This window comes from Lacerta agilis, chromosome 2 (genome assembly GCF_009819535.1).
Source record: "Lacerta agilis isolate rLacAgi1 chromosome 2, rLacAgi1.pri, whole genome shotgun sequence".
NCBI classification, from domain to species: domain Eukaryota; kingdom Metazoa; phylum Chordata; class Lepidosauria; order Squamata; family Lacertidae; genus Lacerta; species Lacerta agilis.
In genome coordinates, this window is record NC_046313.1 from 20897103 (window position 1) to 20920039 (window position 22937).

A 22937-nucleotide genomic window follows, 5' to 3' on the forward strand; every position below is an offset into this window, starting at 1 on the left:
ATGCATGAGAAAGCCAATGATGAGTTTCATAAGTTTGACATAACTACTGCAAGGGTTCTAGAGGCAGTCATTTTCTAAGCAAAGTTGTTAGTTGTTGCTTAAGGCTTATGTCAGGAAAACACTTGACATATGGCAAGCCTAGTTAAATGACAAAATGAAGAGGATGGGATTCAACCGAATTGCTTCATGCACGGACCAGAGTCTTCTCACACAATGAGGCTTCTGCCTCTCTACTTCCCCTGCACACCCCACACCCCTAAATCTGCTCTGGCTGGTTGGGGAACCCCAGAACAGGTCTAGGGGGTGTGCAGGAGGGCGGGAAAGTCTTGTTGTGTGAGTGGCCCCCGTTCCATGCATGCATACAGCACCTTGTGGTATGCTGAATTTCATCCAGAGCCTGTATATTCAAAACTCTGTCCTTATTTTAACAATTTGTTAACTAAATTATCATTATCATCCAAATCTCATAGAGGTATTCAAAGAGCCCAGAAGTTTGTTGTGAATGTTACTGAAAGACAGTGCCAAGAGTGGTGACTTTGGAAGACAACTGACTAGCAGCAGGAGTCAGAAGAAATCAGGGTCACCCGTGAACATGTGACGTACCACAGTCTGGAAGCAAGAATGAAGCTGGGTTAGGAAAGGAGGCTTGTCCTGCAAGGCCAGAACTCTCTTTTCAACCATGGTACACTCTACATCATCATCCTGAATCACCACATCTTTTTTCAGTATTTTGACTGCATACAGTTCTTCTGTTCCTTTTCGTTCTGCCAGCATCACCTGCACAAAGGAGAGGGTGAAAAATTTGATGGCTACAAATTCCTATAAAAAAATCTATAGACAAGCAGCCCTGGTGATCTGTCTCCTGCTCAAAGGAAGTGTAATCAAATGCTTACTAAAATCTTACTGTTCTAAAATGAAGCTATGCTACACAATCAGTTTTGTGTGTGTGTGTGTGTGTGTGTGTGTGTGTGTGTGTGTGTGTGTATGGAACTGCATCAGCTCTCAACAGCCAATTACATCTCCCAGGAATATGTACATATTTTTTGATGTAGAGATTACATCTTCTTTTATTAAACACCATTAAGGTAACAGAACAATAGCAGGTTGCTTAGCGGCTAATAGCTGAACTGGAAGACCTTCCTACTCTTGTAAATTCAAATTTTAATCATAAAGTCGCATGGCCATCTCTAGAATGCCTCTTATGACTTAAGGAATGGTCTGAAGCATTTTCAGCCATTAAGCAATTAAAGATGCATCTCATTCAGAAATGGAAAAAGGGGTTGAGCTATTATCCTCCTTTCTCAAATGCTGGCAGTGTGGACAACAGCACACCTACAATGGTATGAAGTCTGCTTTTCTGGAGACACATGCCCAGTAGTTGCTAATTCTGTTTAGCACAGTTCTTCCCTTTATCAAGGATTGGGAACACTGACTCTCTTCCTTCATACACTCAGTATTCCTCCTTTCCCTTTAATTGTTGTTGCTCGCCCCCCCCCCCCCCGTGTATTATTCATCTGAGTAAAACACAAAACCCCTTAAAATAAGGCACACGAGAAGAAATCATCAAAGTTTCCTACCTTCCCAAAACTCCCCTTTCCAAGCACCATGAGAAAGTTGAAATCTGTCAGCTTAACCCGATCAAGGTTATTGGATGGTAAACTACAGCTCCGGTCTTCAATTGGAGATATGACTTTGTTGGCTGAAGGTCCAAGTCTGGCTTTCTAAATAAATAAAGAATATAGCTGTAAGGTTTGCACTTGGCTTTCAAAGCTATGATTCTGACCCTTGTGCAATGAGAGAGGGAGTAGGAATGAGAGTACTAGTTGTATCCTCATCACTCTCCATGAGTTGGAGGGCTAACTTCTGAAGCGGGAGCCTTTTCTACTCATAGGTAAAGGACCCCTGGACGGTTAAGTCCAGTCAAAGGTGACTATGGGGTTGTGGTGCTCATCTCGCTTTTGGGTTCAGGGAGTTGGTGTTTGTCCACAGATAGCTTTCCAGGTCATGTGTCCAGCATGACTAAACCGCTTCTGACGCAACGGAACACTGCGGCGGAAACCAGAGTGCACAGAAATGTCGTTTACCTTCCCGCCGCAGTGGTACCTATTTATCTACTTGCACTGGCATGCTTTCGAACTGCTAGGTTGGCAGGACCTGGGACAGAGCAACTGGGACAGAGCCTGAACTGGGCAAATGCCTGCATGGGATTAATCTGAAGGTTTGTTCTCAGAGGAGGAACTGCGCAAAATATTGCATAAGCACAAATTCAAAAGACCCATTCCAACAATATTGTGGGTATTGTTATAGGTGGTAATAATCTGTGCGACTAGATAGGAGCAACTTCTCTCACCTGGTTAAGAACACCCAAGAGAACAACATCAAAATAAATTTTTACCTTCATGCCAAAATCCCTCAAATCAATTGATTTGAGAACTTCCCTTTCAAAACATGAAGAGTGTCCTTAATAAAATTCATGCATTTAATATGTTGCAGGGTATACAAAACATTTTGAAATGTTTTAGTTGAAACTCACTCTTCATAGTGATGTTTTTCACAACATGTGACATGCTTTTTTTTTTTTTTTTTTTTTGGAAAGAAAGCCTTTACTCTCAACGGACAGCATATTATAGCAACCCACATTATGAGACTTACGTTCCGACCAATTACCACCAACAAATTTGATTTTCAATCAAAACATTGTTCTCAGTGGGAAAAATATTGTTGCACTCAAAGCATTTGTCATGAGATGTTTATGATTTGCAAATGCATCCTTTAGGGTAAATAAAATTTAAAAGCAGCAATGAACAGTTCTTTGTATAAGCTGCTTTCCAAACCATAGAATGTTAAGACAAGGAGAATTCAAAGACTTATCTCTTAAGGAAAATCTCTCCCTAAAATATAACTAGCATGGGCTGCAGTCAATGAATTCATTTTATTAGCACCAAGATTTGCACCTGCACAATGGAACAGTCTCCTCTCTCAGTTTGTGCCCCCTGTACCCCACAAACCTGCTCCAAAGGGCTCTAGGAAACCCCTAGGAAATTTCCCCAGATCTTCCTTGCCATTTTTGTGCCTAAAATTAACACCCAATCATTTTAATAAAGAAGCATGAATACTGGTATGCTTCAAAAAGTCCCCCCCCCCCATTTTTTTTTACAGGCAAAGGTGATGTGTAGAGTCAGAAATGCCTCAACAAAATTTCACTGTATCATTTCGATAATAACTTCACTGGCAACACCAACTGGTTAAATGCAGTACACTCCTCATAAGTGGCGCACAGAAAATCAACTGAGAAAATAAAATAAAAACACAAACTGCAAAGGACTTTTACCAGAACAGAAAATTCTTAGAACTGTAAACTCAGATTTGAGTGTGGGTTAAAATAATAAAAACAACGACAGTAAGTAAAGAGTAGCCCCTATTACTTGAATAAAAGGTTGTGTTTAAAGACACAACCACTACACTAAAAGTCAGCAAATCCTCACACCATGTCATAATGGCAATTATGGTGTTATCCATATCCCACCATCCAGATCTCCGGATGACCTCTTACGGAGGCTTTGTATAGATGTTAAAAGGCATAAGGGACAATACTGAACCCTGCAGGACCCCCCCCCCCCAGCACAATCATCACAAGGTTGAGCAGCTGTCTCTCAGTGCTATGCTCTGGCAATGATCCTGCAGGTAGGAGTGTAACAGAGCTGTTCCAGGAGAATATCATATTATCAAAAGCCATTCAGAGGTCAAGACGAATAAACATTTATCATTCCCCTGGTATAAGGAATCAACCAGGGTGATCAAGTCTGTTTCAGCGCTAAACCCTGGCCTGAAACCAGTTCAAAATGGGTCCAAGATATCGGTAAGAACACAAAGATAATAAAGAGTGTAATCCTGCCCCACTTATTTTTGCTACAGAGTTCAATGGAACCAGGACTGGATACAAAATCTGGAGGAATTTGTAAAGGTAACTGACAAGACAACAGGTAATACTGGGGGACATGTCTACAAAAGGAGCTAGGAAGCTTTAATTTCCATCCAGACAACCCACTCCCAATTATTGGGGACGACTAATCATCATTCTCCAAACACTAGGTTCTTGCCTGAAGCAAGCTATTTTTTTTTTTTTTTTTTTACATATTGGAGCCAAATTGCAGAATATCAAATATCACAATACCTAAAATTAATTACATGCCTCCATTTTTAGGATACAGAGTATGATAATTATTGCATTATAGCGTATGCCCCATATTACTCCGGGCAGAAAATATTATTTATAGTGTGTACCCCAAGGCTGGTTACTGACCTTTGAACTGAGGTTGAAAGGAAGCGATTATCCTATAAGTCTATCAAAAGTGACACAGTACATTCATCAAATGGGGAACATTCCCAAGGGGTTTTAATTGAGTTCAACATAATTTATTAGGATAAGAACCTTCACTTGAATATTTTTCATAGCCGTCCTCCTTTTTTTTTTAGTAAGATATCAATATATGAAACAGATTTTTGGCCCAGCACAAAAATCAATAAAGACAAAAATATTTTAACATATATCTTAATGATAAAATGGAGGGCCTTTTTCAGATTCCCCCCCTAAATATATGATACAAACTTACTTTTTGTGGTATTGGTTATGAAGAACTCAGAGAGCTTTTAAGCCTCTGAATCACAATATTCTGTCACGCTGTATCACAAGCCAAATCGCAATATGCAATGCATGCCGAATGGACTTCAGGCAGAATACCATGCAATAGACTTACTCTGCTTTAGCCAGAGAAGGTGCTATAGGTAGACATTTGAACAAGGAGAAAAAAGTTGTGTTCGGTATAAAACTCAGAACACTGCTTTTGCCCTTTGGATTTTCATGTTAATTTTTCAGAAAACAGTGCTTTCTGAAGAAGCAAAATACCACTGGAAAATATACACTTTATAGTCCGATACTATCCGGTACTCTGTGTACTTTCTGCTAATGGTGGGATACATTCATAGTCCTCCCCTGGTTCAGCAGCACTTATTAGGATTGCTGATTTCCTCATTCCTCTGTGTAACACAGCTGGGCTTTCAAATTTTAGCCAACAGCACAGAAGGGGCAAAGTCCATTCTGGTCTCCTTCCAGGCATGCAAGACCTGCGCAAATCAGCTGGGGAGCTTTTCATTACACATCGGATCCTGCTTTAAGTGCAAGCCAAAGCAGGTTAAAACTATACATAAAGCTGCCCAGGTGATAACTATCGGAATCTCTTTTTTGATGATTTGTCATTATAAGAAACTCATCTTGCATATTGACACGACACATGTTAATATCTCTTAGTAAAACGAAATGAAAAACCCACGTTAAATCTAGCAGACAAACTTCAAATGCAGATTTCAAATGGAAATTAGTTGCACCACGAAGAGGGTAGAAAAATCCCAAGACATGCACATAGTCTTACTTTCTTTGGTTTGGACGCACCTTATCTTGGACCTTTCTTTTACCCTGTAACCACAGGCAAGTTATTACTTTTTGGCATTGAACGAAACCACTATAATTCTATAAGCAAAAAACAAACAAACCCCAGTCCCACCTGGTACAATTATAGGGGGTTCCATTCACTTTATCTACTCCACAACTCTCTTTGGATTTTACCTGCAAGGACTTTATGCAGAGCATTCATTCACAGAGAACTAGCAAGAACATACCCTCCCAGCTCAACAGGAGGAGAAAAGTGATCATAGCCCAGTTCTCTTCCAGCAAATTAATCCTTAGAAGGGCATGTACCAATAGCACTGCCACAAAACATGTTAGCTTGCCTTCATGAAAAGAACAGGAATGGGTATCTTCAGAAGTATATCCTCAGAAACGGATATATTTTTTTCCTAATTTGTGGATTTCACAATTTCAAGAATTGTGTCTGCAGATTCATTACAGACTAGAGGGAGGCTGACCAGAGTGCTTCCCTGAATTCAAAAGCCAATCTGTTATACTCAAGCAGAGAAGTAACCATGGTTGCATCCATACAATACATTGAAGGCACTCTTCAAAGTTATGGCTTCACCCAAAGAATCCTGGGAACTGTAGTTTGTTAAAGGGGTTGGGAATAATAGCTTGGAGACACACTGCAGAACCCATGGTGTTTTTTTTAGGGCGGGGAGAGCCATGACTGTTAACAGTTGAAAATAGTTCAAAATTGAACTATTAACTTCAGTGGCAATCACACTTCATCCATTGCTCCGAAATGTAATGCACACACCCTCGTTTATTTCTATTAAAAAATATTCTGGGTTCAGTTTAAAGTAACTATAGTCTGGTATTGCATCTTGTCTCCAAACCATGATTTGAACATGCAGTTTGATGTGGGTTTGCAAACCATGGTTTAGAGGTTGGCCCGAACCACAAATTTGCCGATTCCTCTTACCCCAGCAAACAATGCTTGGCAAAAAATGAAAAGCAAACAAATAATGATAAAAACCCAGGAAGTGGTAGAAGGAACCCATGGATAAGAATGGGAAAGCACTTGGCTTTTGTGCTACGTTTTAATTAAACCTATGAGTCACACTACAACTAACTGCAAATAGTAGCAAGACTACTATCTAGTCCATTTGAAAAGGCACAGTATGCCTGTTGTCATAGCAACATGTTTAAGACAATCTCGAAGGAGCTCTCTTGCCTGCCTTCTCTTCAGTACATAGAAAACATGAAAAATGGGTTTATGTGTGTGTTTTCATCTAATACACTGGAATATGAACCTATGTTTTCTGTAGTCTCTTTTTGGTGAACAATCACAACATCTAGTGATCCTTCTGCAGTTGATCCCTGCATTGCAGGGGGTTGGACTAGATGACCCTCGGGGTCCCTTCCAACTCTACAATACAATGATTCTAGACTTATGTGCCATACATCTCTGCGGTTCACTACAAATTACTACTCTGAGCTCAGGAAGGCTTAAAAGATATAAACAGTATGTGACCAATGCAGCAAAGAGCAGAGCCCATGCAGATCCCCAAAATATTATTGAGCTTTGAGGAAGAGAAATCAGAGTTTGTCTATGTCCCTGCTGTTGATTTAAAAACAGAGAGAGGGGTGGGTGCCTTAGCTATTCTCTTACTAATTAGAGGGGAGGTTACCAGCCCGTGTGTGTGTGTGTGTGTGTGTGTGTGTGTGTTCAGCCTAGGAGCCAAGACAACTAAAATAAGGCAATGGCTGCTACTGGGTGAAGATGAGCTGAAGGGAGAAAGACTGGGCTAGATGGAATAACAGGAGGAATGCCATAGGAAATGAGTAAAATAACAAGTTTCTGGTTGAAACCACCAAGTGAGGAAAGAGATCATGGGGGTGTAGCACTCCCAGAATTCCACCTGTTCCCCACAGCACTCTAGGAATACAAGTGAGCTCTTATCTTCGGCACTGGGAGGGGATAAAAGGGTGCAAAACAGGGGTGGCGAACATGGTGCCCTCCAGATGTTGCTGGACTACAACTCCCATGACCTCTGAACACAGAGCTGTGCTGGCTGGGGCTGAGGGGAGTTGGGAATTTCAATGCCCGCGATCCACGTTTGTTATCCCTGGTGTAGAATGATGAATGGCAGGGATAAGCATTTTCATGTTGAGGACTTCAGTCCCCATTGAAAGTCATTGTTTCAGGGGCTGCACACCAGTAGGGAGCAGAGCAAAAGGCGAGCAGGGCTGGAAACAAAGGTGTGTCCCTGTCTTCCTTTCTGCCACCCCTTTTTTTCCTCTTCCTGCTGCCCTTTCTTGCCACCCCCATAAAATCAGGCCAAATACACTGAGGGAGTGAGCATGTTGCCCAACTGTGCTCTACCAGGAGAGAGTGGAGTTGTTCACATGGCAGGGAGGAGTCCATAGGGATCGAGCGCTGCAACTAGGAACTGCCATCCTAGGTAGTCATTGGAAATTAGGCCAGATTTTATTTAAGTTCACAGATCTTCCCTACCCAGAAGCTTCTTTTCAAGCCCGTGTATCTCCCTGGACACCCAGGATAATACCAGTTTACGTATTAAAGCAGCGGTCTGTGTTATTTTCCTGCTATGCTTTAATGTATATAGAAGGAGAAATAGAATACTGTATGTGTTAAACATTTCCCCATTGACATAAGCGGAACTTTTAAAAAATCAATTCCTTTTGCCTGGATTGCATACTGTACCTTTAAGCATTAGGAAGAGAAATGTTCCTGAATCAGATTAATGAGTCTCTCCGAACGCTTCACTCACTATATTGCTACTTCTACCACAGAGTAAGAAGACAAATTATAGCTTGATTGTAGCTTAAAGCAGAACAGAGACTACCTGCAGCATTATATGCTACATATAAAAATAATGGCATGAAATCACAATTATGTGGCCCGCAGTAATAAACAAGCAAACACATAAATAAATGTATGCAGTTCTAATTTTTTACATTAGGATCCCAACGACCTGATTTAATTCTTCAGAGATGTTTAAAAGGAACCGCTGCGTATTTTCTTTATTATAGTAATGCACTACTGCCCTCCTGTGGTTTGTAAATTTAAAGGAAACTTATTATACTCCGTTTAAAATTACAGACATGCGTGCACACACAAACAAACACACTTTTGTGTATTGTATATCTGAAGCATCATAGCTGTAGAATCCATCATGCCAAGGAAACCTGTAGACAATGTTGTTTCATATTACTTCCTGCAACAGCATTTGCAACAGTCAGTCTTCAGAAGCAATCCACTGACTACTTAGGTAAACAAAATAAAGGTAAAGGACCCCTGAATGGTTAAAGTCCAGTCAAAGGCAACTATGAGGTGCGGCATTCATCTCGCTTTTCAGGCCAAGGGAGCTTTCCAGGTCATGTGAGCAGCATGACTAAACTGCTACTGATGCAACGGGACCACCGTGATGAGTGTCAGAGCACATGGAAACACCGTTTACCTTCCCGCTGCAGCGGTACCTATTTATCTACTTGCACTGGTGCGCTTTCGAACTGCTAGGTTGGCAGAAGCTGGGACAGAGCAACGGGAGCTCACCCTGTCACATGGATTTGAACCTCCAACCTTCCGGTCGGCAAGCCCAAGAGGCTCAGTGTTTTAGACCACTTACAATGCTACTTACAATGTAATGGGTCACCCACATTCATGGGTGATTGAAGGTTGATCAGAGGTGGGGGGAGAACAAATAAAGAAGCAGCAATCTGTGAAAGGCATTTAAACAGGCCACAACTTCTTTTGAAAGGAGCATGGCCTACCATGTATCTCATAAAACCAGTGTGGATAGGATAGTTCTAACCTTTTTTGACCCCTTATCCAGGGGTAAAAGGTACCGGTAACTGGTCTCCCTTGTGGGCAAAGGTGCCAACTCTATGGGGCCCTGGTCCCTTTGGCCCTCCCTCAATAAAATATGTAGGGATGCTGCCCCCCCCCAATATTTTCTACAAGTTGACACCCCCTCTCCTCCTGCCTCCCGCCCTCCCTTGGGCAGACACCTCACCGCTAACTGGGCACTGCCCTCTTTCCCCAAGCTATGATTTAGCTTGGCTTAACATGTGGACTAGGCCTTTGTTTTCACCATGCTAAAATATTTAGTGCCACCTGCAAACCTGGCCACCTCACTGTTCAAAACCCTAACTCCAGGTCATTTATGAAGTAGTTAAAAAGCACTGATCTCGATACAGTTCTTTGTGGGACGCCACTGTTTACACTTCTCTTTTGCAAGGAATGTTCACTTATTCCTACTCTCTGGTTTGCCTTCTTGGTAAGTATAACATCCCCATTCTCCCCCTAATGCTAAGATTTTCCCAAATCTGCAGTGGTCCTTCTGCCTAAGTTTCAGCAAGAGAGAAAAGTTCAACCAATGTACATTCTCCATGAAAACCCCACCTATGAAAAATAAAACCTCAAGGGAGATTAAACACAAACAGGCAGCCCAAAAGTCTTATCAAAACTATCGTGAACTACTTCTTTCTAGCTCCCATGAGGAGCATCTCCACCCCCATCATTCACAGCCCAGACACTGAGACCCAGCTCCAAAGGCCTTCTGGTGGTTCCCTCACTGTGACAAGTGAGGTTACAGGGAACCAGGCAGAGGGCCTTCTCGGTAGTGGTGCCCGCCCTGTGGAACACCCTCCCATCAAACATCAGATAAACAACTATGTGACTTTTAGAAGACACCTGAAGGCAGCCCTGTACAGGGAAGTTTTTAATGTTTGAAGTTTTATTGTGTTTTAATATTTTGCTGGAAGCTGCCCAGTCAGATGGAGCGGCATATAAAGAATAAAACCATCATTATCAACATCCACCCCCCAAAGCTAGCAAGTCTAGTCTACCTTCCTTGACTAACAGGGCCTTATTAAGTTCTATTTCCATCTCTTGTCTGAACTATTTCAAGACTCGGGGCCAAAGCCTGAGTCCCACAAGTGATGTAGGATCAAACCAGCGCTGTTTTTCTGTATTTATTTTTACTCAGCTCTGCATTATTTCGAGATTGATCTAAGCAAGATTCATATATATAATCCTTGTGTTTCATCAATTTATTCTGATAAGCAGGAATGCAGGTCAGCAGGATTGCATCAATAGACCTTCAGATTTTTAATTAAACTGTGAAGGCAGAAGCCTTGAATGCGGAGTAAAGGGTTTTTATTTCCTCAAGTTAATTATCAGAAATCCCTCTGATGTATTTCAACCTTTTTCATAAACTTGTAACCGATTGAAGCTTCTTGTCTTTAGTCTTTATTTGCTCTTGCAAAAGTGGAGACTACTGAAAGCAAAACGGTAACTGAAGAAAATGTCATGGCGAGATGAATGCCAGGGACGTTTTTTAAAAAATGCTTTCTACCACAGGTATCAGTTTTAAAAGCAACACAAAATCCCTCCAATTAAGAATACTGTTCATTTTAACAATACAGAATGTTCGGCGTGGTTTAGACACAGAAATTCTTTGTTATAATATGCAAAAAGCAAAATGAGTATGAAATTCCAAGCTAATATTCAGGATCTAAGGGAAGCGGCTAACATATTTAAAATTTAGCTGCCTGTTTGTAGGACTACAATTTTAAAGCACAGGCATACCTTCTTTCAGAAATGCAGTTCTGTACGGAACAGATTTTTCCAGTATATTTTAAATCACACACACACACACACACAGAAGTACTCACAATAGCTGTAATCTTACTGGAAATGACTTCCTATCTTCCAGCACCAGATTAAGCCCCTTTTATTTCCCCAGTTATTTTAGACTTATTTTAACCTGGGTATTCATTTTATTCTGAGGCTAAGCTGCCTCAGGTTGTGCCCATTGATTTCCCTCCGCTGACATCAGCATAAAGTGGAGGAAGGTGAATTTTGCAAACTTCTCCTCCCTGTGACCCTCAGCACCATTTTAAGTAAAATAAAATAAATGAATAAATTATATTCCACATCAAGTGCAACATAGGTGAGAAACATCTATAAATGCAAGGAAACAAACAAACAAACAAACAAATGTATGTTTTAACGATCAACTTGTTAGCGATTTCAAGTCACTTGTGTATGATGCTTCATCATATATTTATTATAGATAGGCTTTGGGGTTTTAACATAGTAACGGGGGGGGGGGGAGAAATGATCCTATTATATATAAAAAATGAAGATACTTTTCTAAAGCAAAGACCTGCTTTTTAATACATACACACACACACACGCACACACACACACAGGGCCGGATTTAGCTTTGATGCGGCCCTAAGCTACTGAAGGTAATGGGGCCCTTTATATGTCCAGCTGTCTTTTGTCAACAACAAATTGCCACTTTTTGTGTTGAATATATGCTATATGGTAATTTATGGACCTTGTAGGTATCTAAAGCCATTTTATTTGTTTTTTTATCTTATATTTTGGAAACGTACATCCAGGTTTTTTTTCTTTACATTTTTGGGGGGTCCCCAAGAGAGTAGGGCCCTAAGCTATAGCTTGTTTAGCTTATACGTAAATCTGGCACAGCACACATAGACCGTTTAAAAAGTAAAATTGAATCCAATGTTGTGTGAGTGGAGTTCTACTCATGCAACAGGATCTCCCCCACCCCACGCTCTCCCTCCCCCACCCCAGCTCCAACTGGCCAGAGCACATGTGAACAGATGAAATGGAATGTTTGGAAAGATGTGTGAGAACTTAACTAAGCATTATTGGGGTTTTTTGCAAACTGGATCTATAGCTAGTTCTAGGGAATGTACTGCAAGTACTTCTGGGGGGGGGGGAATGAAATAAACCAGTATCGTTTAGTCAAAGATGTACTCTTTCAATTTCAGGGATTGGAACAAATTAAAAGATAAAGATTTTACTAGATGCATCTAGCTAGCTTTTGTAAGTGAACTTTGTGAATAATTTCTATTTTATGAGACGTTATTCTTCTAATAGGTTATATTTTTGCCAACCTATATCAAACTAGCAGCTTCATTACCTAGTGTTGCTCTGGATGTCTATGAAACCAAAAAAAATCAGTGCAGTTTTGAAATCAGTGGTTAAAATCAGTGCAGGTTTGAATGCTTCAGTCCGCCATGTTGATTCAAAATAGTATCCAACTGTATCTAAGCAGACAAAAACCTGCAACTTCATCTCAGGGACCACTGTGCAAAATTTGGTTATGATATCTTAAGAGGTGTTGAAATGCATAGTGAACAAGCAACTTTGTAAAGCATTTAAGTCAGGCATAGGCAGACTCCGGCCCTCCAGATGTTTGGGACTACAATTCCCATCATCCCTAGCTAACAAGACCAGTGGTCAGGGGTGATGGGAATTGTAGTCCCAAACATCTGGAGGGCCGGAGTCTGCCTATGCCTGACTTAAGTGGATGAGCAGCGATAACTAATATTAGAAGATACAATGCATCCTAAAGAGGTGACACATATGAACTGGGATCTGAATTTTGGAAAGCAAAAAAATAACCCTGGAAAGAAATGCTGTGGGTGCAAATGAAACAATCAAAAAGGAGAAAATTGAAGAAGGCAATGTGTACTTGGGAGTACTGAAAATGACAGAAAACGTTGGAGGCAGCCTGCCTTGTTAAAAATGGGAGAGCAAACCCAAACAATAATAATGAGTTGCAACAGATTTATGGCAGCGGCAATGTTGGAAACACAACATATTTTAGAAGGGATAGCTGAGAGCCCAGTAAAAATCAGGAAACAGCATCAGTAACTTCACCTCCAATAGCAGACACAATGCATGGCATTGCCCTTAAGCAAAAAGGAAAAGGGGAAAGTACATCATTAACGAAGGAAGCAAAACATACCCCTATCTGCATAAATTGTCCTTTACCTCAATATACAGCATCATTTGACAGATGGTATCATTGACCAAGACAGCGTTCCCAGCCTACCATTTGCCTGTTAGAGGTATCCATTTGAGAACAGCAATAAGTTTAAAGAGGCTTGCATGCAAGGATAACTTGCTGATCTCTGGGGGGAGGGAGAAAACATGAATAAAATAATGATATAGTGCAATTATAGTACCACGGAGGTGTGGCAATGAGAGAAACCTTAAGAGGGAGCATCGTGTTTCTCATGCAGTGAGGTAGAATTGTGTAAATCTCCACCTGCAAACATATATATTCATCCCTATTAACATAGGGTGCTATTTTCCACTTTGAATCATGACGGGTTCTCCCCTCAAAAATTATCTCCCTGTCATTCATGCCCTCTGGCCCTTTTGCCTGAATGCCCCTCTCACACTGCCATGCAGCATTCCATTTTTCTGAAATCTGTATTGTGTTCTTTTTTACTTAATTTAGGAAACAGCAGTTGTTTGTGAATGAAAAAGCACAGCAGGGCAGAGAGTAGATGGGTGAGGTCCCTTCTGAAACTTGAACTTTATAAGTTCTGAGCAGGACAATGCCAGAACTGGCTCAGCAACATGCCAATTTCATAAAAGGCCATGTTATACATTGACTCTTTGTGCCTTTTTATTTATTTATTTGTGCTACTTTTTCACAGACACATTCCTGCTAGTTAGCACACACTATGTGATCCATCATCTTATATGTGGCACGGCCGTGTACTACGCTGTTTGCTTGCTAAAGGGCAAGGGAATCATCATAAAGAGTTATTTATGGCAGCTCTGAGTCACCTACCTCTTGCGAGGTGAAAACTGAGGAGTCTTACTTATTTATAGCCAAGACTTGTACTGATACATTCTGCTGGCCTTTAACATGAAGCTGTGGTAAAGATAGTTTAAAATTAGACAACACAGAAGCACATCACCCGTGATGAACAAGACCGTAACGGTTAACCCTTCCCCCACAAACCACCACCTTTTCCGGTGCTTCGGCCTGAAGCCAATCTTGTTCTGTTCCAAGGTTCCTGAATAAACCCTAGGGCACCATTGACAAGGGAAAGAGCAGCACCAGATTCTGAAAGAACTTCAATGCAGAAACTCGGTGACAGGGAGAGAGAGTGATGTATGCAAATGCTCCTCCACGGTCCTTGCTTTCCTGGCGGGCTGCAGTAAAATTATTTATATATCACCACCACCAACTGTATGAACAAATCTCCACAGTTCTCATTTAGGGGTTTTAATGCATTGCTTCAGTGCAATAAATGCAAACTGTTTGTTATTTAGCCCATTGTGAGCTGCCCCATCCATTTCATGATCCAGGAGGGCCATAATAATGTATGCAGCTAGATTCACATTACTGTGTGTACACTCACGCCTGGGTTTTTCCACATTTATGATTGTATATCCATCTCATTATGATGTTCATCACATGGCTGAGAACACTGTACTAAGCACTGGTTATTTACTAGATGGGCAAGATCCAATGTTGCACCAGTAGACATGACGGGACCCCCCCCTCTTTCCTCTCCTAGGCCTGCTCTTGAGGGTCCCCAACCTTCTCAAATTATTTTTGAGGGTATGCTGGGGTCTCTGGGGGAAGAGGACAAGGAGTCTCATTTGCACAAGTGGAAAGTTATTGTGCAAGCAAGATGACACAATTGTACATTACGCAATAAAAGCCAATTATTTCTGAAGAGATGCACCATTGGAAGAGGGTACCACCTGCTTCTCAAGGAGATCATCATGCCATGATGAATGAAACATCCTCTTTGCACCCATGAGCTAAGAGACCATCATTGTTGAGATATTTGACTACCTGTATTTTCAGTTTAGTCCATTAGCAGAAGATTCTAACACAGGTTTTTCTAAAGAAGCACGGAGCACAGAGTAAGAATAAATGGACAGTTCTTCTTACCATTTATTAAAATTATATATTGCCCTTCATCTGAAGATCACAGGGTGGTTCACAACATAAAAATTCAAAATGAGAACACAAAATACAAACAAACAAACAAACAAACAAACAAACACAAACAAATAACCCACCAATAGCCCCCCCCCATTTTTTTAAAGGCCTTAGAATGTTTAATCAGCCAGAAGCATGGTTATAAACAAACATTTTTGTCTGATGGAGGGAGGTAAAAAATTGACTCCCCAAGGATTGGTATTGGGACCTGTGCTTTTTAACTTGTTCATAAATGACTTAAATAGTTGGGAATCTATGGTGCAACCAGACTTAGAATAAGGTGTACAGTTCTGGTTGCCTCACCTCAAAAAAAAAAAAAGATATTGTAGAGTTGGAAAGGTCTATCCAATTGGATGCTTGCTATACAAACACAAACAATGGATGAATCATTTCCTAGAAGTAATCTGGACCATCCCTCAAGTAGGATTTGAAATAAAATATTTTCTAATGGAGCATTTAAGAAACATCTTCTGCATTCTCTGCTTGGTATGTTTAAGCTAAATAGAAAACAAGTCATCAAGGCAGATGTCTACAAGGTGAAGGCACTTGAAAAAACTATTCTTTGCTGGCACTTACTGCTTAGGACAGATCATTACTATCATAAGAGAAAGATATTCCCTGGATGCAATTTTGCCTCCTCCTGTCTAGCCATCTGAGCACCCCTAAGACAACAGCTTGAAGCCTAGAAAAGATTTTTCTATCAGTTCTGCTTAAGATTTGAGCAGTGATTTGGGTTCATTATTCTTTTCACTGCACAAGCCAGTTGGCATATTCTATGGTGGCTAGGCATTCTAGTTTGACTGTGTTCAGATACATGATTTGAACGATAAATTGAGAAAGCATTTAATCAGGGTTGTGTGTATGCTGTGATTGCACTGGGCAGGTTCTGAAATTAACGTCATCTTCTGGAGAACTCCAGTTTTCATTAGGGAAAAAAAGCCAGCCTCTAGCTCTTAAAGCTGGAGGGGAATATAGGATTGGAACTGTAATTACAAACTCACAGAACCCACAAGAAAAGAATGAATGGTATCTGTAGCACTCAGAGGCGGTGGCACTGCTTTTCATGTTCTAGATAGCTCTTTGCCTCTTCTTATGACTATATTTGGATATATACAAATTTACGCAGAACCTATAATTTTTTTACAGGTCATAGAGTCCAGGGTTGTTGTTTTTTTGTAGCAAACTGTATGTTTGCAATAAAGTCAGAATAGTAGATTTCACAGAGCATGGTGCTGAGAATGCCAAGGTTGCAGGTTCGATCCCTGTATGGGACAGCTGCATATTCCTGCATTGCAGGGGGTTGGACTAGATGATCCTCAGGGTCCCTTCCAACTCTACAATTATATGAAATCCACTCTTTGCAGTAACATAGTTTCCGTGAAAGCTCTTAAGCTGCAAAACACCATACGAAGTGGGTGGGTTTGTTTGCTTGTGTTTATCCGTCAAGAAATTACATAAAAGAAAAAATAAGAGGATAATATTGTCAAGAACTGACTATTATTAAGTCACGGCTTTATTGGATTATCTGAAAATAGGTAAGGATAAATTCTCACTCAGTGCAACTGTGTGATTCTTTTGCTGTGCAAGGTGCTAATCTTCTATTAATTTGTGTACATTAAAAAATAAGTGGCAGGCTGCAGACCTCAGTTAGCATCTGCAGCAGGGTGTGAGAGAGAGAGAGAGTCTGTATGAATTTGTGTGTGTGTGTTATATACATATATACATACTTAGATTCTCACACCAACTACTAAAAGCTAAATTCAATAAAGCTGCAGTGGAAGGGACTTAACACAAAACAAGCCCTGTTAGATGAGACGAAAGGTCCAATTTAATCCAGCGTTCTGATTCCTATAGGGACATCAGATATTTAAGGGTACCTTGCTTCTGAACATGGCATTTCCATTTATCCATCCTCTACAAACTTGTCTAATCCCCCTTAAAAGCTATCTAAGCCAATGGTCCTTGACACCAGAACATCAGCGACTTAGAATCTTTTGATAGCAGTTCAATGCCTAAATCAGAATTCCAGCATCTCTCTTCAGCTCCCTGCCATTCCCCTCCAATCTACTCCAGAGGGTTGAGACATGGAGTGTTATTCAAATAAGTTTCACTCCCAAGTAGAATGACTGGAATCAAAGAACATGACCAAGGGCATATCTACATTCATGGTTTTTAATCTTAAGGAAGGGTTAAGGAATTGATGTGTTATTACCTTGTCCCTTTTATCGCTTAATTTTAAAAATTATTTTATGCTGCTATATCAGTGGAACACTGCTCATATGTCCCTAATGCAGTGTTTTACCTTTTTGACTGCATTAAAACCCGGACTCCCCTCCAGTGGTATTCGAGTGGCAGATAACAAAGGACACAGAAGGTGGGAGGAAGAATTAAAATGTGACACCAGAGAGGCACAGCAGAGCAACCAGTGACCAGCAGCGGGGGGGACAGGATAACAACGGTGTTTTGGAAAATGGTGTCACCAGATATTACTTACATTTGTCGAAGAGAAAGGTAAAAAAAAAAAAAAGTTTTAATTGACAAGTATGCCCTGTGACTTTTTAGTATGACATATCTAATATCGTTCTAACGAGGCAAATAATGTTAAACAGGTCAGTGTAGATCTAGTCTGAGTTAGTTAAATTCATTTGGTCTACTCTGAGTAAAACGTATTTGAATACCACTCGTGGAAGGTTGCAGGATAAAGAGGGTTGCTTGCTAAGATCACCCCTTCCTAATTTTCTTTCACAAAAACCTTGGCTGGTGTAAAGAGCCTTCAATAAGTGGAGGAAGACAGTTAGATACTGCCCAGAACGTCCTTGCAATCCTGTAAATAACATTTGATTTAAAAAACAAAACAAAACAAAGTATGGAATCAGGGAGCCAGGTAGTCATTCCATATATATATATTAACCTGCCCATGTTTTCCTGCCCCAGTACCAACAAACACTCAACATTCAATGCTATGGGAAAAGTTAAAAAAAGAAAAGAGAAAGTGATCCTTGACACTACTGAAGTTCCCTTTCATGATGCCAGTTTCTTGGGAAATGGAAGCATCAATGCAAAAAAGTTAACGAACTGTATCCCATTCAGTGTACTGGAATCACCAAGCTGAGGTCACTTCTATCCATGCTGCCTGACCATTATTATAATTATTATAATTCATTCATTCCATTTGTATACTGCCCTTCATCCATAGAACTCAGGGCAGTTCACAAAACAAAATTACAATATAAAAGCCACAATATACATAGCAAAAATAAGAAGATTAGCAAACCAATAAGCCCACCCTCACAACATATTTAAAAGGGTATCGGATGTCATCAGCCAAAGGCCTGGTTCGAGAGGAACGTTTCTGCCTGGCGCCTAAAGGTATATAATGAAGGCGCCAGACAAATCACCCTGGGGAGAGCATTCCACAAACAGGGAGCCACTGCAGAAAGGGCCTGTTCTCGTGTTGCCACCCTCTGGACCTCTCGTGGAGGAGGCACACGAAGAAGGGCCTCAGAGGATGGTCTCAGGGTCCAGGTAACCTGCTCTTCTGAGCTGTTTCTTGGTCCTGCAGGAGAGCAACGAAGCTTTCAGACTTATTTTTAAATCTCTCATGGATCCTAAATTACTAATAGTTATGCACAGAACCTGCCAAAGTAAACTAAATTGCATGTGGATAGGAAATAGACTAGGGGCCATAAAGGAATAATGATTTCAACATGTTCAGTACCAGCTGGGTTCTGTTCTCTCACCTGGAACATTTGTGCCTGCATCAGGTAATTTTGAAAAGGCCGTTTAGGCCAGGCCTCGAAGCCTGCAGCCAGTATGCAGAAATATGTATTACTGGCTTATTTCCACCCACCCCAATATCCCATAGAGGCCCGTGTTTTAACACTGGAGGTGTTATTTTATATTCGAATTGTTTTCTCATTTATTGTAAGCCTCACAAAGAACAGGGCAGCATCTACACACTGCATAGCAAACAAGGGGGTTGTTGTGGGGAGCAAGATTCCATATACAGGCTAGTGCATGGGTAGGCAAACTGAGGCCAGGGGGCTGGATCCGGCCCAATCACCTTCTAAATTCGGCCTGCGGGCAGCCTGTTTTTACATGAGTAGAATGTGTGCTTTTATTTAAAATGCATCTCTGGGTTATTTGTGGGGCATAGGAATTCGTCCCCCCCCCCAAAAAAAAGTATAGTCCAGCCCCTCACAAGGTCTGAGGGACAGCAGACCGGCCCCCTGCTGAAAAAGTTTGCTGACCCCTGGGCTAGTGTATGTGAGATCTAGCAACACGGCAAAAGGGTGTGCCCTTGCTGTTGCCTTTGTGGAGCCCTGCCTGAAACAGATCTGACGGTGCTGATTGCTGGCGATAAGGAATGAGTTTATTCAGGAAATTATGTCCGGGAAAATGGCTCCTCAGATCAGAAGCACTGAAAGGCTCTCAGGCATAAAATGGGAACACAAACAGCAGAACAGTGCTCTTCAGGAGGACTACTAGCAGTAGTGTGGTTTTTATTACTCTGTGTAATTAACTGAAAAAATATGACTAAGACTAATGTGAGCCAATAAAAATATGGAGAGATGTTGCAGTTTAATACCACTTGCATGATATATACTCTGAGGAGTCTGAAAACTTAAAAAAGGAGGGAACTTGGTTTAAGCCAGGGGTCAGCAAACTTTTTCAGCAGGGGGCCGGTCCACTGTCCCTCAGACCTTGTGGGGGGCTGAACTATATTTTGAAAAAAGAAGAAGAAGAATGAATTCCTATGCCCCACAAATAACCCAGAGATGCATTTTAAATAAAAGGGCACGTTCTACTCATGTAAAAACACGCTGATTCCTGGACTGTCCGCGGGCCAGATTTAGAAGGTGATCGGGCCTTAGTTTGCCTACCCATGGTTTAAACTACTTAAATTTTCCACTGTGCACCCCATTAACTGTAGGAAGAGTTGCAATATTCAGCTCATTTGATTTACAGATCATAAACAAGGAACAATATGTCAATGTCCAAAAATGCATCTATTATTTCAACAGAAACAATGACTTTATATATAGTTGCAAAGTATTGCATCTGCAGAAAATGTAAAAAATACGCCTTACTATTACATTGGTACAACTGGCATTTTTAAAAGTGTCCAGAACTTCAAAAGTATATTGACACTTCCACTGCTGGAATTGTACATTTTTAACATTACTGAAGTGCAGTTCACTTTTTGTGCCTGCCAGAGGCAGTTCAAAATGTAACATGAAAATAAAGTGTTGTCTCCAATGATGTCATTCTGCTAGCGCAACAGAATTCCCCTACACTCCCAACTACCACGGACAATCAAAATTTGTTCCAGAGGGTTCGGAGACTCAATAAACAAGGAAGTCTGAGAACACAGCATTGGATACAACCTAAAATCTTTTCAGCAAGTGCCATATTCACACCAAAGCAAAAGCAAAATAATAAAGGATTCTATAACATTTGCGTAATTAATTGCATTTCTTTATATACCCTGCACCTGAAAACCTACCAGATTAAGATGATCAAATGAGATATTTTATTTTACATGATTTTACTAAACTGTCCAAAAGACCCCCAAACATTTGATGGAGCAGGAAAAGAAGCTTAGAAGCCAATTATGCTGAGAGAATAATTATAAAAGGAAAGATCTGCTAGAAATGTATTAGAAATGTATTAGAGGAAACTCTTGAATTTCTATGGAAGCAGTGTTATAGCACAACTCCCTATAGTGGAACAAATGATTGGTGTTGTCAGCGTCAAGATGATGCTAATATTATCTAGAAGCATTTCCTAAATTCAACCACTTTCATCCCCTTCTCTGTACCTAACTTCCTTCTGTCCCCAGTCACCTTCCCCTGCCATTTTCACTGTACACTTCTAGTCCTTAATCTCCCCAAACCACTTTTCTCAGGCCTCCTGTTTCCATTTTCTTATGCCACCCTCCTCAACATTCGCCTTTCTTCCTCTCTCTCATCACTCTGTCAGTTCCTCTCTTTCAGAAATAGACAAAGAAAAATTACAAAGACAAAGGAGAAAGACAAAACGAAACACTGTGCCACCCTTGGAGTCAGCACACGTGAAATCTAAACGAAGCAGATGAGGCTACTAGTCAAATGATGAAACTTAATTATACAGAGAGAGCTACATTGGAGCAGAGGCAAAAGGAGACCCCAGCTGTCAACGGAGCAATCGTCAACTTGCCTGTGGAAAGTGGCAAGAAGATAGTAACTGGGTCCTGCTTCATTTTCATTTACTTAACGGTAATGCAGTCTACTGGAAAACTTTCATGCGAGGAAAGGATGGAGCCCTCAAAGTCACGGAAACTCATAGTCTGCTTGCTATGTTGGTTCGATAGCAACAAATTACAGTCCCAAATTCCACTGCGAAAGTAGATTCGTACCATTAACACTGGCCAAAAATTATACAAACCAAGTTCAGAGTTAGTGATTATTGAAGATCCGTGGACTGGCAAGAGAAAGAATTGTACAGTAAGCAAGAGACAGGAAGTCACTCCTATCTGTAAGCACTGCAGCAGCAGAAGCACAGAATCAGGCTCAACATGGGATTTGCCATACAATGTATGCTAATATTCTCACCTCAAACTTCTGTCTCAGTTCTACATTCCCATCATCATCTGCTTCTGGTATCGGAACATTGTAATACTCGCCTTCTTCCTGGTTAAGTAGTTTGTACCTGCATTCAGTGTATTAAAAGGAGAGATTGGTTTTGCATCTTTTTCTTATTTCAGCTGGCCTTAAGAAAGGTATTGCCCAACTACAGATCTCTGGGTTGTTTTTTTCTTATGGGCCAACAACGTAACTACTTTCAAGTTAAAGAGACTCTCTCCTTAGTAAGTGTGCTTAAGTTTGCAGTAACAGCCCCAGATAAGAAACTTAACACAACATGCAGTGAGTGTCTGGCTGTTTTTGCCCTTCCAGGGAAACAGTGAGAGGTGTTACATGATTGCTTTGATATTTGTAAAACCAACGAAAAAGAATAGTTAGTTTCTGTGTGATTTTTGTCCTCAATATCTATTGACTGAGGTTTTCAACACTGTGCATTCTGTGAAGACACAGGTGATACGTTTAGGAAATATTTAAATATGTCAATAGGATTTATTACCCATAATTATAGCAATGCATTAGTAACATATTCATAACAAAGAGCTTTTTACCATCCACATGCAGGTGATTTCATGAGTTCCGACACCCCAAAAGAAAGAGAGCCCATGAAATCATTCCTAGTTGTCCGATCCCAATCCCAGACTTCCACGGATAATCTTCTGTCTTTGTCTGTAGGCTTTAATTTACTATGAAAAGAATGAAGAAGAGAGAGAAAAAATAAGTGCCATTCTGTTAATTTATTAAAACACACGATGACATATGCAATCAGAAACATCACTAGGAAAAGTATCAATTTTCAACTTACAATGTGAATGTCTCACCCCATTGTGGATTAAGTGTGGAACGGATTGTTTTTGTTTTTTGTTTACTTTCATTCTTAGGATCTGGAATAAGTTTCAGCTTCACGTAAGGATCTGAAAGTCCATTTGGATCCATAGGAATCAGATTTCTCGCATCTCGTACTGAAAATATATAGACGAACAATAAGGATTAGACAAAGATTCAAAGGGAAAGAAAAGGTTTTCCTGCATCCAAAAAACCCTTTTGTAAGTGATATTGCCTTTCTATAAGTGATATAAGCTT

General features: G+C 40.6%; 1 protein-coding gene across 3 annotated transcripts in view; it reads right to left on the minus strand.

Annotated features, from left to right (window-relative positions):
- The window catches only part of PRKCA (protein kinase C alpha), a 184741-nt gene that overhangs the window by 17201 nt on the left and 144603 nt on the right, over positions 1-22937 (minus strand). For 2 of the 3 annotated variants that reach the window (XM_033138873.1, XM_033138875.1), the window contains exons 6-11: positions 22660-22816; positions 22406-22540; positions 21828-21924; positions 5450-5473; positions 1578-1721; positions 604-777 (exon numbers count right to left, since the gene is read on the minus strand). In XM_033138873.1, coding sequence (XP_032994764.1) covers positions 604-777; positions 1578-1721; positions 5450-5473; positions 21828-21924; positions 22406-22540; positions 22660-22816 — 731 coding nt within the window. The remainder of the gene's footprint in view (positions 1-603; positions 778-1577; positions 1722-5449; positions 5474-21827; positions 21925-22405; positions 22541-22659; positions 22817-22937) is intronic. The other variant, XM_033138874.1, reaches the window with a different exon arrangement.